The sequence below is a fragment of the Choloepus didactylus genome, chromosome 18 (assembly GCF_015220235.1).
Source record: "Choloepus didactylus isolate mChoDid1 chromosome 18, mChoDid1.pri, whole genome shotgun sequence".
Lineage (NCBI taxonomy): Eukaryota > Metazoa > Chordata > Mammalia > Pilosa > Megalonychidae > Choloepus > Choloepus didactylus.
The window spans coordinates 47,699,077-47,711,449 of record NC_051324.1 but is presented as its reverse complement, the minus strand read 5'-3'; the positions used below and the strand labels follow the sequence as shown (position 1 = coordinate 47,711,449).

At 49.3% G+C, this 12,373-nt stretch overlaps 1 protein-coding gene and 1 pseudogene across 1 annotated transcript; both read left to right on the top strand.

The window, feature by feature from the left end:
- The first annotated feature begins 175 nt into the window (after nt 1-175).
- Nucleotides 176-9,483, top strand: PNPO (pyridoxamine 5'-phosphate oxidase). Its single transcript, XM_037808548.1, has 7 exons — nt 176-420; nt 1,482-1,606; nt 6,739-6,838; nt 7,626-7,679; nt 7,949-8,077; nt 8,355-8,425; nt 8,635-9,483. Exons 1-7 carry the CDS (start codon nt 283-285, stop codon nt 8,798-8,800), a joined length of 783 nt encoding a protein of 260 aa, XP_037664476.1. The 5' UTR covers nt 176-282; the 3' UTR covers nt 8,801-9,483.
- Nucleotides 1,882-3,036, top strand: LOC119513383 (annotated as a pseudogene).
- Nucleotides 9,484-12,373: the final 2,890 nt, after the last annotated feature.

The following is a 12,373-nucleotide window of genomic DNA, read 5'->3' as shown; positions in this document are numbered from 1 at the left end:
CGCCCCCGTAGCGCTGCCCATTGGCCGCTGGGTTCCTCTGTTCTCGCTCTAATTGGCCTCGCTCCCGGAACACTCCAACCAATGACCTTTCCACGTTTGTCTCCCTCCTCCGATCCTGGACTCTTATTGGCTCCGAGGACTGAGGACCTGTTAGCTTGGCTTGGCGACTGGCAAATTCCTCTTTCCCCGGGGTAGGCTCCCGGGTTGAGAAACTGGTTCCGAATCCAACGGAACCCGGCGCCCGGTGACGCCGCGTTACGTGGCGGGCGCCCTCCCTCCCCAATGACGTGCGTGCTGCGGGGTGTCGCCGCGACATTCGGCCGACCTGCCGACTGGCCGGGCTACCTCCGCCACTTGTGCAGTCGCGGTACTGTCATGGACCTGGGACCGATGCGCAAGAGTTACCGCGAGGACGGAGAGGTGCGGCCGCCGGGACCTTCCGTAGGGGGCGCGGGGTTCTGGGGGCCGGCAGTCCTCTCCTGCGGAGGCAGAAGTTTGAAATCGATATCATATGGCTATGCTCCCAGAGGCTGTGGGACAGCCTCCATTCTTTGCCGTGATACGCATTGGCGAAACAGCGGAGTTTCTGGGATCACCCCTGTGGGGCAAGGAGGTTTTAGGGTCACCCTCCTGGGAGAAGGAAGATTCAGAGACAACCAACAGGGGAGGGGGATCTGGGAAAAAATGAATAGAGGTGAGATCGAAAGGCAGCATGTCAGGGTGGATCAGAGCTCGAACTAGAGCCTTCCTGGGTTGGAATCCTGCCTCCTCCTGGCTGGGTGACCTAGGGCAATTTACGTAACTTTTCTGGGCCTCAGTTTCCACATCTGCAAAACAATAGTACCTAACCTTGTAGGGATGTTATGTATGTAGATATTTGTGAAGAGCTTAGAACACTGATACACAATTTGTAAGTGTTGGATAAATAAGATAACTAAAATATAAGAACTCTTAGCTGTTACTGCCTTCAGTCCCTTCCACTTACCACTTGAAGTTCTTTTCCTCCTCCCTCCTTAGGATAGGTGTCCAGAGAACTGTTTTGGGGTTGGGTGGGTCCCAGAGCCATGCAAATCTGGCTGCATGTGAGCATTTCTGAAATGCTTGTTTAAAATGCAGTTTTCATTTAAACCTCAGACTTATTGAATGAAATCTATGGGGGTACAGCTTAGGAATCTTTTTTTTTTTTTTTTTTTTTTTGGCTCCTCTGTGATTCTAATGCATAGATAGGTTTGATACTCAGAACATGAAACTGATTCATCCATCACTAGCTGTGTGACCAGGCAAATTATTTGACCTTTCTATATGCCTCAGTTTCCTCACCCGGAAAATGGGGCTAACAGAACTACTTCCTGGATACTGCTTTTCTGGTTGTTTTTGTGGGGACTAGATGAGTTGGTATTTGAAAAGTGCTGAGAACAATGTTAAGTACAATGTAAGCGCTATGTGTGTTCATTAAATCAAATAAAAATCTCCCTTCCCAGGCATTTGAGGAGGCTCACCTGACCTCCCTGGACCCCATGAAGCAGTTTTCTGTCTGGTTCGAGGAGGCTGCTCAGTGTCCTGACATAGGGGAAGCCAATGCCATGTGTCTGGCTACCTGCACCAGGTGAGCACAGCCATGGGTCCCTAAGTGGGTGAGTACTGATGAAGTAGGAAACTTAGGAAGCCCTCAGTTTGATGGATGCTCGCTATATGGTTCTAGCTCTGTTCAGATGCTGCCTGTCCTCAGAAAGTCACTTGTCCTCTGGGAGCCTCGATGTGCTTACCTGTAAACTGACAGCGAGACTTCACTAAATTCCAATTCAGTGATAAAATGCAGTGCTCCATCATGTCTGCCTTTGATGCATCCCCCCCCCCCCCCCGCCTTCTGCATCTCCCCACATACCCAGTTCGCATCTATCCTTCAAGATCTACTTCTCCTGGGACCTCTACATGAAGCTCTTTCCATCTCTTGAGACCTGGCGTAGTGCTATAGTGCTTGACTACATCATTCACTTGACAATTAATCATACACCCCTTGAGACATCTCATGTATTAGCCTTTAATTTAGCTCTTCTTGTCCCCCCTCATTGACATGTAAGGCCTTTGAAGGCAAGATCTTGCACTGTACCCCTTAGGTATTTCCCAGACCTCCGAGCAGAGGGCCTGACATAACTGCACCTTCTGTGATCCCTAGTTGTTGGCTGATTGTAATATTGATGGTCCCTACCCTTAGTGACCCAGGCAGGGGTGGCATACTTGTACCTCAAGGACAAATCCCCAGGGGCAAGTAGGAGTGGGTGGAGCAGGCTGAAAGCCTGAGTGCCAAGACAGTGCAAAATTAGGGGAACACAGCCTTTCCGTCTGGCAGCAGCCTTGAGGTAAGCCAAGATGTGTGCTTACAAGTACATACAGGAGTTATGGAGGAAGAAGCAGTCCGATGTGATGCGCTTTCTTCTGAGGGTCCGCTGCTGGCAATACCGCCAGCTCTCTGCACTACACAGGGCCCCGCGTCCCACCCGGCCAGATGAAGTGCGCGGGCTGGGATACAAGGCCAAGCAAGGTTATGTCATCTGTAGGATTCGAGTATGCCGTGGTGGCCACAAATGCCCGGTTCCTAAGGTTGCAACCTACGGCAAGCCTGTCCATCCTAGTGTTAACCAGCTGAAATTTGCTCGAAGCCTTCAGTCTGTTGCTGAGGAGTGAGCTGGACGCCACTGTGGGGTGCTGAGAATCTTGAATTCTTACTGAGTTGATGAAGATTCCACATGCAAATTCTTTGAGGTTATCCTCATTGATCCATTCCATAAAGCTATCAGAAGAAATCCTGACACCCAGTGGATCACCAAGCCCTTCCATAAGCACAGGGAGATGCGTGGGCTGACTTCTGCAGGCCGCAAGAGCCGTGGTCTTGGAAAGGGCCACAAGTTGCACCACACTATTGGTGGTTCTTGCCATGCAGCTTGGAGAAGGCGCAATACTCTCCAGCTCCACTGTTACCAATAATCTATGTAATGTTTGTAAAATTCATACCTAATAAACAATTTAGGACAGTCATGTCTACTTAAAAGTGTTCTTTGTTAAAACAGTAGTTGTCTGCAGACTGTTTCACAAATGTACTGTCAAATTATGGAATTTACAGTGCAATAATGTTTGAAGACTATAAAGTGATGGTGTATCTTGTTTCTAAGAAGATACACAATTTTGTCTTTGCTTTATCTTATTAGTGAGTTATGTGTCAGTTTTTTGTTTTTTTTTTTTAATTTTGAAATAAATTCAAAGTTATAGGAACAGTTGCAAAAACAATACAAACCCCATACACAGAACTCCAGCATACCCTGACCCCCCTCCCCTGATACCCCAATCCACCAACTTTAACATGCTGTCACACCGCTATTTCTTTCCCTCCCTCCATCATCCATCATCTATTGCTCTGTCTTCTGAACATATGAGAGCTAGCTGCACACATCCTTGAACAAACACTATAATTCACATACACAATTCCCATGAACAGGAACATTCTTTTATGCAATCCCATTAAATGCAGCTAAGAAGTACAAGAGATTCAACATTGATACAAAGCTTACATTCTATATTTCTTTTTTTTTTTTTTTCCTTATGTCTCAACTGTGTCCCTTTGCGCCTCCTGTCCTCCATCCTCAGATCCCATCCAGGGTCATCCTTGGCATTCAGTTGTCATCTATTTAGACTGTCCTTTTTTTTTTTTTTTTCTTTCAATTGTGGAAACATATATACAACCTAAATCTTCCCATTCCACCCCCTTCCTAGCATTCCATTAGTGGAATTAATCACATTTAGAATGTTGTAATGCTATCTCTTTCCCACCATCCATTACTAGAAATTTCCCTTCACCTCAGACAGCAACCCTACACTCATTTCTTAACTCCCCATTGCCCCTTCCCCCATTTCTCTTAACCATACTCTACTTTTCATATCTATGGTCATATTCTCTGATAATTTCTTTGTGTTTACTGTGGGGCTTAAAATTAACCTCTTAAATCCATAACATTCTTGTTTTTCTTTGATACCAACTTAACTTCAACAGGACACATAAACTATGTTCCTATACGCCTCCATTCCCCCACCTTTATATAGTTCTTGTCAAAAATTACATATTTTACATTGAGTTCAAAACCACTGATCTGTCATTAGAGTTTGTGTATTTTATATCATGTAGGAAGTAAATAGTGGAGTTACAATTCAAAAATTATTGACTTCTATTTGTATTCCATTGTGGTCGGAGAATGTGCTTCGAATATATTCAAATTTTTTTTTTAATTTATTGAGGCTTGTTTTATGTCCCAGCATATGGTCCATTCTGGAGAAAGATCTGTGATCACTAGAGAAAAATGAGTGTCCTGGTGATTTGGGATGTAAGATTCTATGTATGTCTGTTAAAATTCTCTATATCTCTTTCTCCTTTCTTTGTTTCTCTGTCAGTAGGGCTCCCTTTAGTATCTGAAGTAGGGCAGGTCTTTTATTGGCAAACTCTCTCAGCATTTGTTTGTCTGTGAAAAATGTAAGCTCTCCCTCAAATTTGAAGGAGAGTTTTGCTGGATAAAGTATTCTTGGTAGGAAATTTTTCTCTCTCAGGATTTTAAATATGTCATGCTACTGCCTTTTCGCCTCCATGGTGGCCGCTGAGTAGTCACAACTTAGTCTTATGTTGTTTCCTTTGTATGTGGTGAATTGCTTTTCTCTTGTTGCTTTCAGAACTTGCTCCTTCTCTTCACTATTTGACAGTCTGATCAGAATATGTCTTGGAGTGGGTTTATTTGGATTTATTCTATTTGGAGTTCTCTGGGCATTTATGCTTTGTGTATTTATATTGTGTAGAAGGTTTGGGAAGTTTTTCCCAACAATTTCTTTGAATACTCTTTCTAGACCTTTACACTTCTCTTCCCCTTCTGGGACACCAATGAGTCTTAAGTTTGGACGTTTTATTTTATCTGTCATATCCCTGAGATCCATTTTGATTTTTTCAATTTTTTTCTCCATTCTTTCTTTTGTTCTTCCATTTTCTGTTCTGTGGACTTCTAGGACACTGAGTCGTTATTCAACTTCCTCTAATCTTGTATTATGAGTATCCAGAGTCTTTTTAATTTGGCCAACAGTTTCTTTTATTTCCATAAGTTCTTCTATTTTTTTGTTTACTCTTATAATGTCTTCTTTATGCTCCTCTAGGGTCTTCTTTATGTCCCTTATATCCTGTTCCATGGTCTTCTTCATGTCCTTTATATCCTTTGCCATGTTTTTGTTCCTCGATTGTAGTTCTTTGATTAATTGTGCCAAGTACTGTGTCTCTTCTGATATTTTGATTTGGGTGTTTGGAATTGGGTTCTCCATATCGTCTGGTTTTATCATATGCATTAAGATTTCCTGTTGTTTTTGGCCTCTTGGCATTTGCTTTGCATGATAGGGTTCTTTCAAGTTGTAAAAAAAAAATACCAATCTAATTTTTCAGAAATACAAGTTGGTGGCGTACATTTTCTCTAACTAACCAGCAGATGGCGTCTGCGAGTCACCTATACCCCTCAAGTCAGTTTTCCTCAACTTTGTCTTTGTGCTGTGTGGGGAAATGATTCCTGTGGGGTTCAGTTGGTGAACTCAGTTTGGGTGTGTTGCTGGAGCCGTCTGCCCTGAATGTGAGGTGTGTGTCCGGGTGGCTAGGGAGGCAGGGCAGCTTTAATATTCAAACCCCCCAGGTGTTCCCGGAGATTCAAGGCCGCTGCAAGAGTCTAAGCCTTCATTTCAGTTCTGCCCCAGACCCTCTCTGTCGCTGACCCACAAACCACCAGCATTAATGTAGCGTCCCTGGGTTTTCCGAGCGGGCCCCCTTCTCAGCTGTGATCTTCCAGGACCTCTGCAGAGGGAAGGCTGTGCTACATCACAAGTGCATGCCGTCCCTCAAGGGAAGCCCTGGGCCGCCGGGCCGTGCAGGGGTGCTGTCAGCCTTATGCAAAGATGGCTGAATGGGGCATCTCAACCCCCCCACACACACACACACAGTTCCTCCTTCCCAGCTCCGGGACAACTGGCGCTGCTCTGGGCTGTGGGCACGGCCCCAGGCAGGAGTGTCTCCAGCCCGCCGGGGAGCCAGCTGCAAGCCGCGGGGTTTCTGTCTCCTTCTGGCTCTCCCCTCCACTCCCCTGGCCCTGAGGGAATCAGCAGTGGGCTCTCCTCTGTGCCAGACACCGACAGGTTGGCTCAGCCCGCTCCTGCCAAGCTTCACTGCACGGTTCCCACCGTTGCAACTGCAGCCGCTCCTGGATTTTTCCTTTTTTTCTTTTTTTTTTTTTAAAAGAACCAGTCGGTCTCCAAACGCCAACCCCTGGCTTCCCCACACTGCAGTGTGGCTGCGGGTCTTTCAGCCGGCTTACTCACTCGTTTCAGAATACAGACTCCCGGTTTCACCAAGTTCATGGCCCCTGTGGTTCTAGCAGACCTTGTCTGGCTGGTGCTGCTCTGGAAGTGGTGTTCTGGGTCACTTTCTGGCTTTTATCTAGTATTTTTCACGGAGGTGTTTTTTTGCCCTGTCTCACCTAGCTGCCATCTTAGGGTTTTCCTCCTGTTAGTGTTTTAAAATGCCATACTGTGTGGTATAATAGGTGTAAAATAAATTCTTTAAAAGAGCAAAAAAAAGATTAGGGGAACACAGCTGAAGGGGGGTATGCAGACATCTTGGGGGGGGGTCATCGAAGTGGGCTCTGACCACAGTGCTCTGCCACTTGCCTCTAGAGATGGAAAACCCTCTGCCCGCATGTTGCTGTTGAAGGGCTTTGGCAAGGATGGCTTCCGCTTCTTCACGAACTTCGAGAGTCGAAAAGGAAAAGAACTGGTGAGTTTGCACAGTCAGTCCTTCCTGGGTCCCACATGCTCTAGCCCTTCCCTCCTCCACCGCCTTCTCATGCTACCCCATGTCTCTCTGTGCTCAGGCTCCTTCCTGCCTCGGGGCCTTTGCACTGATGTTCTTTTTGCTGTTAATGAATGCTCATTCTAACCACCCTCTATCATCTGTTCACCTCATTAACTCCTGTTCCTCAAGGAAACCTTCCCTGCCTCCTACACTGGCTCAGCCCCTTGTGCTGTTTGCTGTCATTATAACTCATAATTTCCTGCCCTTTTTTTTCAATTTGTAACTGTACACTAATTTATATGGTTATCTGATTGATTTTTGTCTCCCCTGCTAATCAGTAAGCTCTGGGGGGGTGGGCCGAGGCTGCATCCCCAGCACCTAGCCTGGTGTCAGGCACATGGTACTGGTATGCATTCAATGAATGAATCCCAAATCAGTAGCCTTCCTTGAGTCCATGCCAGCCACAAATGCATTTCTCAGGACTTGCAAATCTGTAAGTGAGCGACATGGCAAAGCCTCATTTTGGAATCAGACTGGCTTGGTTTTTAAACTCAGTTCTACTATTACTGTGTGCATTTGGGCAAAGTACCTAACTTCTCTGAGTCTGTGTCCACTTCTGTAAAAGCAGGCCTGCCTTTGAGGCTTAGGGGAGACATTACAGTGAATGCATCTGCTGTGGGCCCTCGCCCTGCAGAAATCCTGCCTTCCACCCTGCATGCTGATGGTGTCCTTTCCCTGTCCTGATGGCTGTCTATGCATTCTCTTTCAGGACTCCAACCCCTTTGCTTCCCTTGTCTTCTACTGGGAGCCTCTTAACCGTCAGGTGAGTGCTCGGTGTCCAGGACAGCCTGCAGCGGGCCACGGTAGAGAGGGGCTGGGTTGATGGATGAGCCCAGGGAAGCCTCCCAGGCTGGGCAAGCATCCTGCTTGGGCCTAACACCCTCTGCCTCTCGGAAGCAGCTCTCAATTAGGTGCTCTAGTGGAGTGGGTGTGGTGGGGCAGTAAATAAGGAAAAGAACAGAGAGGGATAGGGCATGGGCTGGGGGGACAGATGGCATTGAACCTCTCCTCCCCTGGGCTGTCGATCTTCAGGTACGTGTGGAGGGGCCCGTGAATAAGCTGCCTGAGGAGGAGGCTGAGCGCTACTTCCACTCCCGCCCCAAGAGCAGCCAGATTGGTGCTGCGGTCAGCCAACAGAGTTCCGTGATCCCCAATCGGGAGGTGAGTGGGGCTTGTCATTAGTCCTCTGTGCTGTGGGGGCCTGGCTCATCCCCAGAAACTGCCCCAGTTCTTCTAGGGCCCCTCTCTCCTAGAAAAGAGGAGGTGGGGAGCCTCCTTTATGTGCCTGAGCCTCCTGTTGATCCAGGCGGGACAGATGCCATCTATCTTGCTCACCTGTGCCCCCAGTGGCCTGGAACAGAGCACCTGCTCTGTAAGTGGTCATTGAATGAATCGTTGACTGGGCCCGGCTCTTCCTTCCTCTCCTTTTCCTAAACAGTATCTGAGAAAGAAGAATGAAGAATTGGTGCGCCTCTACCAGGAACAGGAGGTGCCTAAGCCAAAATCCTGGTGAGTGATACCTGGTGGTCATCTGGAAAGGGACACCAGGACCCCCATGTTTACTTATAGCTGCCCTATGCATTACAGATCTACTCCTCCCTGGCAAGCCAGGGAGGAGGTATCCCAGCGACTTCCCTCAAGGGGCTCTAGGATTGGGGGAAGGAGGGACCTGGCTGGGAAAATCCATGGAGCAGTGAAACCTCTGCTTCTCTTTGTAGGGGCGGCTACATCCTGTGCCCGCAAGTAATAGAGTTCTGGCAAGGCCAAACCAACCGCCTGCATGACCGGATTGTCTTCCGGAAGGGCCTGCCGGAAGACTCCCCTTTGGGACCCATGACCCACCATGGGGACGCAGACTGGCTCTATGAGAGACTTGCACCCTGACTCTGGAACTTGTCGGCTGCACCGGAGCTGGGGCTGGATGCGCAGAGGTGTGGCCTGGGGAGCCAGACCCTTCTACACACAACCCATTTCCCTCCCGTACTGTATGCTTGGGCTTTCCACTTCAGAGCTTGTCCTCTGGTCTCTGTACCCAGTTGGCTCTCAATTAGCTGGTCCAATGAAATGAACGAAGGATACAGATGATCACAAATGGAAAATAATCTCATAGTTATCTTTCTTGGCCTTGACTACATTTTATTGTAACAGCTCCCTCTGGGGGTTGCAGCTGGTGTAATTCCCTTCTCCGGTGACACAGGGTGGCCCCCAGCAGCCCTTATTGTTACCATGTGACTGGTCACACTGGCCCAAGCCGATTGGTCCCTGACCAATCAGATTTTCTCATCCACAATTTGAAATTGGGAATGGAGAGACCAGAGTCTGGGAGTCACTGTGGCAAATCATCAGTGGCAGCTGAGAGGCAACCAGCCTTGGTTGTTGCCGTTCAAATTCTCCAAACTGCCCTGATCCCTCCTTCCCACACCCCACCCTCCTCCCTGTAAATTCTGTTTGGGGCTTAATCTGGCATTAACTGGTAGAAACTCGTTACAACATTTTACCCTACTAATTGCTGCCTTCCATGATTTGGAAAAGGGGTTACATTTATTATCTGTAGCTCCTGGAAATTACAGGGAAGTAAGTGTGTTTCATCTCAGTACAAGGAAAGATCTGATACGAGAGCTGCCTGTTAGGTAGCAAATTCTGTCAGGAAAATTATTCAATCCCTATCAGGAATTTTGCAGAAGGGATTCAAACACTGGGTGCCCTGCTGGCCAGGAAGATTTTAATCAAGCTTTTACTTTCTATGATTGGTTATATATATGTATATAGCCACATACCTATATGCACACATACTTCATTTTCCAAATATAAAATGAAATTATTATAGAGATTATGTCTTTCAGACCAAACACACAGACTCCACCCTCCCACCCCTTGCCATCCCTTATGGTGGTTTCTAGGTCAGTGGTGTTCCACCACAGTGGAGTTGCCTGGGCTGCCCTAAAAATCCCGATGCCTGGGTCTCACCCTCAGGAATGATTTAGCTGGTCTGTAGCACAGCCTGGGAGATGGAACTTTTTAAAGCTCCTCAGGGAGTTCTTGGCACAGCTGAGGTTGAGACCCACAGGTCTAGATCCTTTGCCCCTTGCTGTGTGGTCCAGGACCACGGCATCAGCCTCGCTGAGAGCCCATTAGAGAGAGCAGACTCCCGGGCCCACCCCACATCCACTGAATCCAATTCTGCATTCTAACAGGACCCTCAGGTCTCCAAGGCCTCAACCTCTAAGCCGACAACCTCCCACACCCCCAGTCTGGGATTCTTTAATAACTCTGGGCTGAGGCCTGTGCTGAAATGTGTTTGCTTTCCTGGTGACCAGGGACAGCCCAGCTGAGAGGTGCACTGGCTGCACCGGTGAGGAGCCAGGCTGGGTAAATGTTTGCTGTGACTAAGCCCTGATCGGAGGACTGGCTGTTCTTTGCACTCATTGGCACTGAACTTGCTGCTCTGTAAACTGTGCTTGGTTTGATTGTGTTTGACTGTATGGGCGCGTGTCGAGTGGTGGGCCCTCTCTGGCGTTGATCCCACTTGGGCCTGAGGGCAGGAGAGCGCAGCATTAACCCTGCGGCCACCTACCTTGTCCTTTCTGTCCTTGTGCAGTGGGCTGTGTACTTGGTGAGTATGTGTGTACTTGTGTGTGGAGACATGCAGCACCACACCTGTGTTACTGGAGGCTGTGTAACCCCCCCACTTTCAGCCTGGTCCCAGCTGTTCCTTTGCAAGTCTGCCCATCAGTCCCTGTGCAAAGTCTAATAAAAGCCTGCCAGGCGTGCACAGCATCAGGGGTCCGAAGGCCTGGTCTTGCCCTGGGAAGGAAGGGAGATAGGGGACCTAGCGGGTCTCCCGCTTCCCGTCGGGCCTCCAGCAGGGGGAGCCAGCTGCCCGGGCTTAGCCCCTTCTGGGCAGCGAAGGCTGGTGCCCGCCGGCCGCTCCTGCCCTCCCCCGCCCTCCACCTTGGGTCACGTCCCAGCGAAACTATGCCCAATAACCCGTAGCCTTTCCCGGCTCCTGCACATACTTGCTCTCTTGGTTCCTCCTCCGCCAGCCCCGTGAAATCCTGCAGCTGCCTCAGTTCCACCGCCCCAGGCCACAGGAACTTCCTTTAGCTTTCCGTAGCCTCCTCCCATCCGTCCGCCCACCCCAGTTTAGGGGCAGAGTGCAGTTGCCTTGAGAGATTCCAGCAGAGGTCACTTTGGGGCTGTGCAGCAGGGTGGGCATGCATGGAGCAGGGCCATGGGCCCTTCTTGCCTAGGAGGGGTGGTGGTGTCTGGGATTTCGGAGCAGGTGGCAGTGCCAGGGGCTGGGGGCCTCTCATCCCTCCAGCCTCGGGGAACCCCAGGATGGACTGAAGTGGAAGGTCCTTACAGACTGGGGTCTCGGGGACAGCTGGCATCAGAACCGGTCAGCTTTTCCCCATTGGTTCCAGAGTCATGCAGTCCCCTCGAGTGGTGCTTACCTTCCCGGTTCCTGGGGACTGCCCCCTCTTACCCCCACCTGCCTTCTGCAGAAGGCAACTGCTCCTTTGTTCTGAGCCTCAGTTTCCTGTCACCCGAGCAGGTAAAAATCAAGAGTGGTAGGGGTCTCAGTGGTGCCGTGTGGTGCGGTTCACACACAGGCCAGCTCCAGCGTCAGTCCCAGCTCTGCTACGGCCAGCGCCTGACCTAGGGCAACCGACAGCCTCTCTAAGCCTCAGCTAACTGTCTGGAACACGGGGATAATGATAGCGTCTGTCTCAGGGATGATGAGAGGATTAAATGAGGAACTGGTAAAGAACCTGCCACAGGGCCTGGCCATTATAAACACTCTCTAAATGTTAGCTATTATCGGGCAGGAGTGTGCATAGGGGAGGCTTTAGGGCTGGGACCCTAGAACTTTCCGATGGGGAGGGCTGGGGGAGAGGCCTGGGGGAAGGCAGCACACCTAATCCTGCCTTCTCTCCCTCCCAGGCAGCCTCATTCATCCTCAGAGTTCCCCCTGGCCTGGGTGGGGCCACCTAACAAAGATCCCTTGTACAGGTTTGTTTGTTTTGGTAATAAATTTCATGAGCAACAGCTCCCCAGGGTGGGGTGGCCCAGTAGCCTGCAAGGAGCCAGCCTGGAAGCTGCAGGACCTCATCGCTTAGCTGGCCACCCTGGTGACTCCCTGTTCCCACCATGAGCTCCCGGGATTTGGCCAAGTTTTTCCAGTTCCTGGCTCCTGTGGCTTGAGAAAGAGCTGGACCTGATGGCATAGGGAGAGCTCTTTCCTCTTCCTTAAACTGAAGCTGTGGGGTGTGGAGGTGTTCCTCAACAAAGGAAGGGGAAAGGAAACCAATATTTAACTGAGCCCCTACTATGAGTCAGCGCCTTAATACTGACCACTCCCTGTGCAGTAGATTTTATTACAGCCGCTTCTGCAGAAGAGGAGACTGAACCTCAGAGGGAATTTAAAAAAACTACTCCCAAGTCACCCAGAATTTG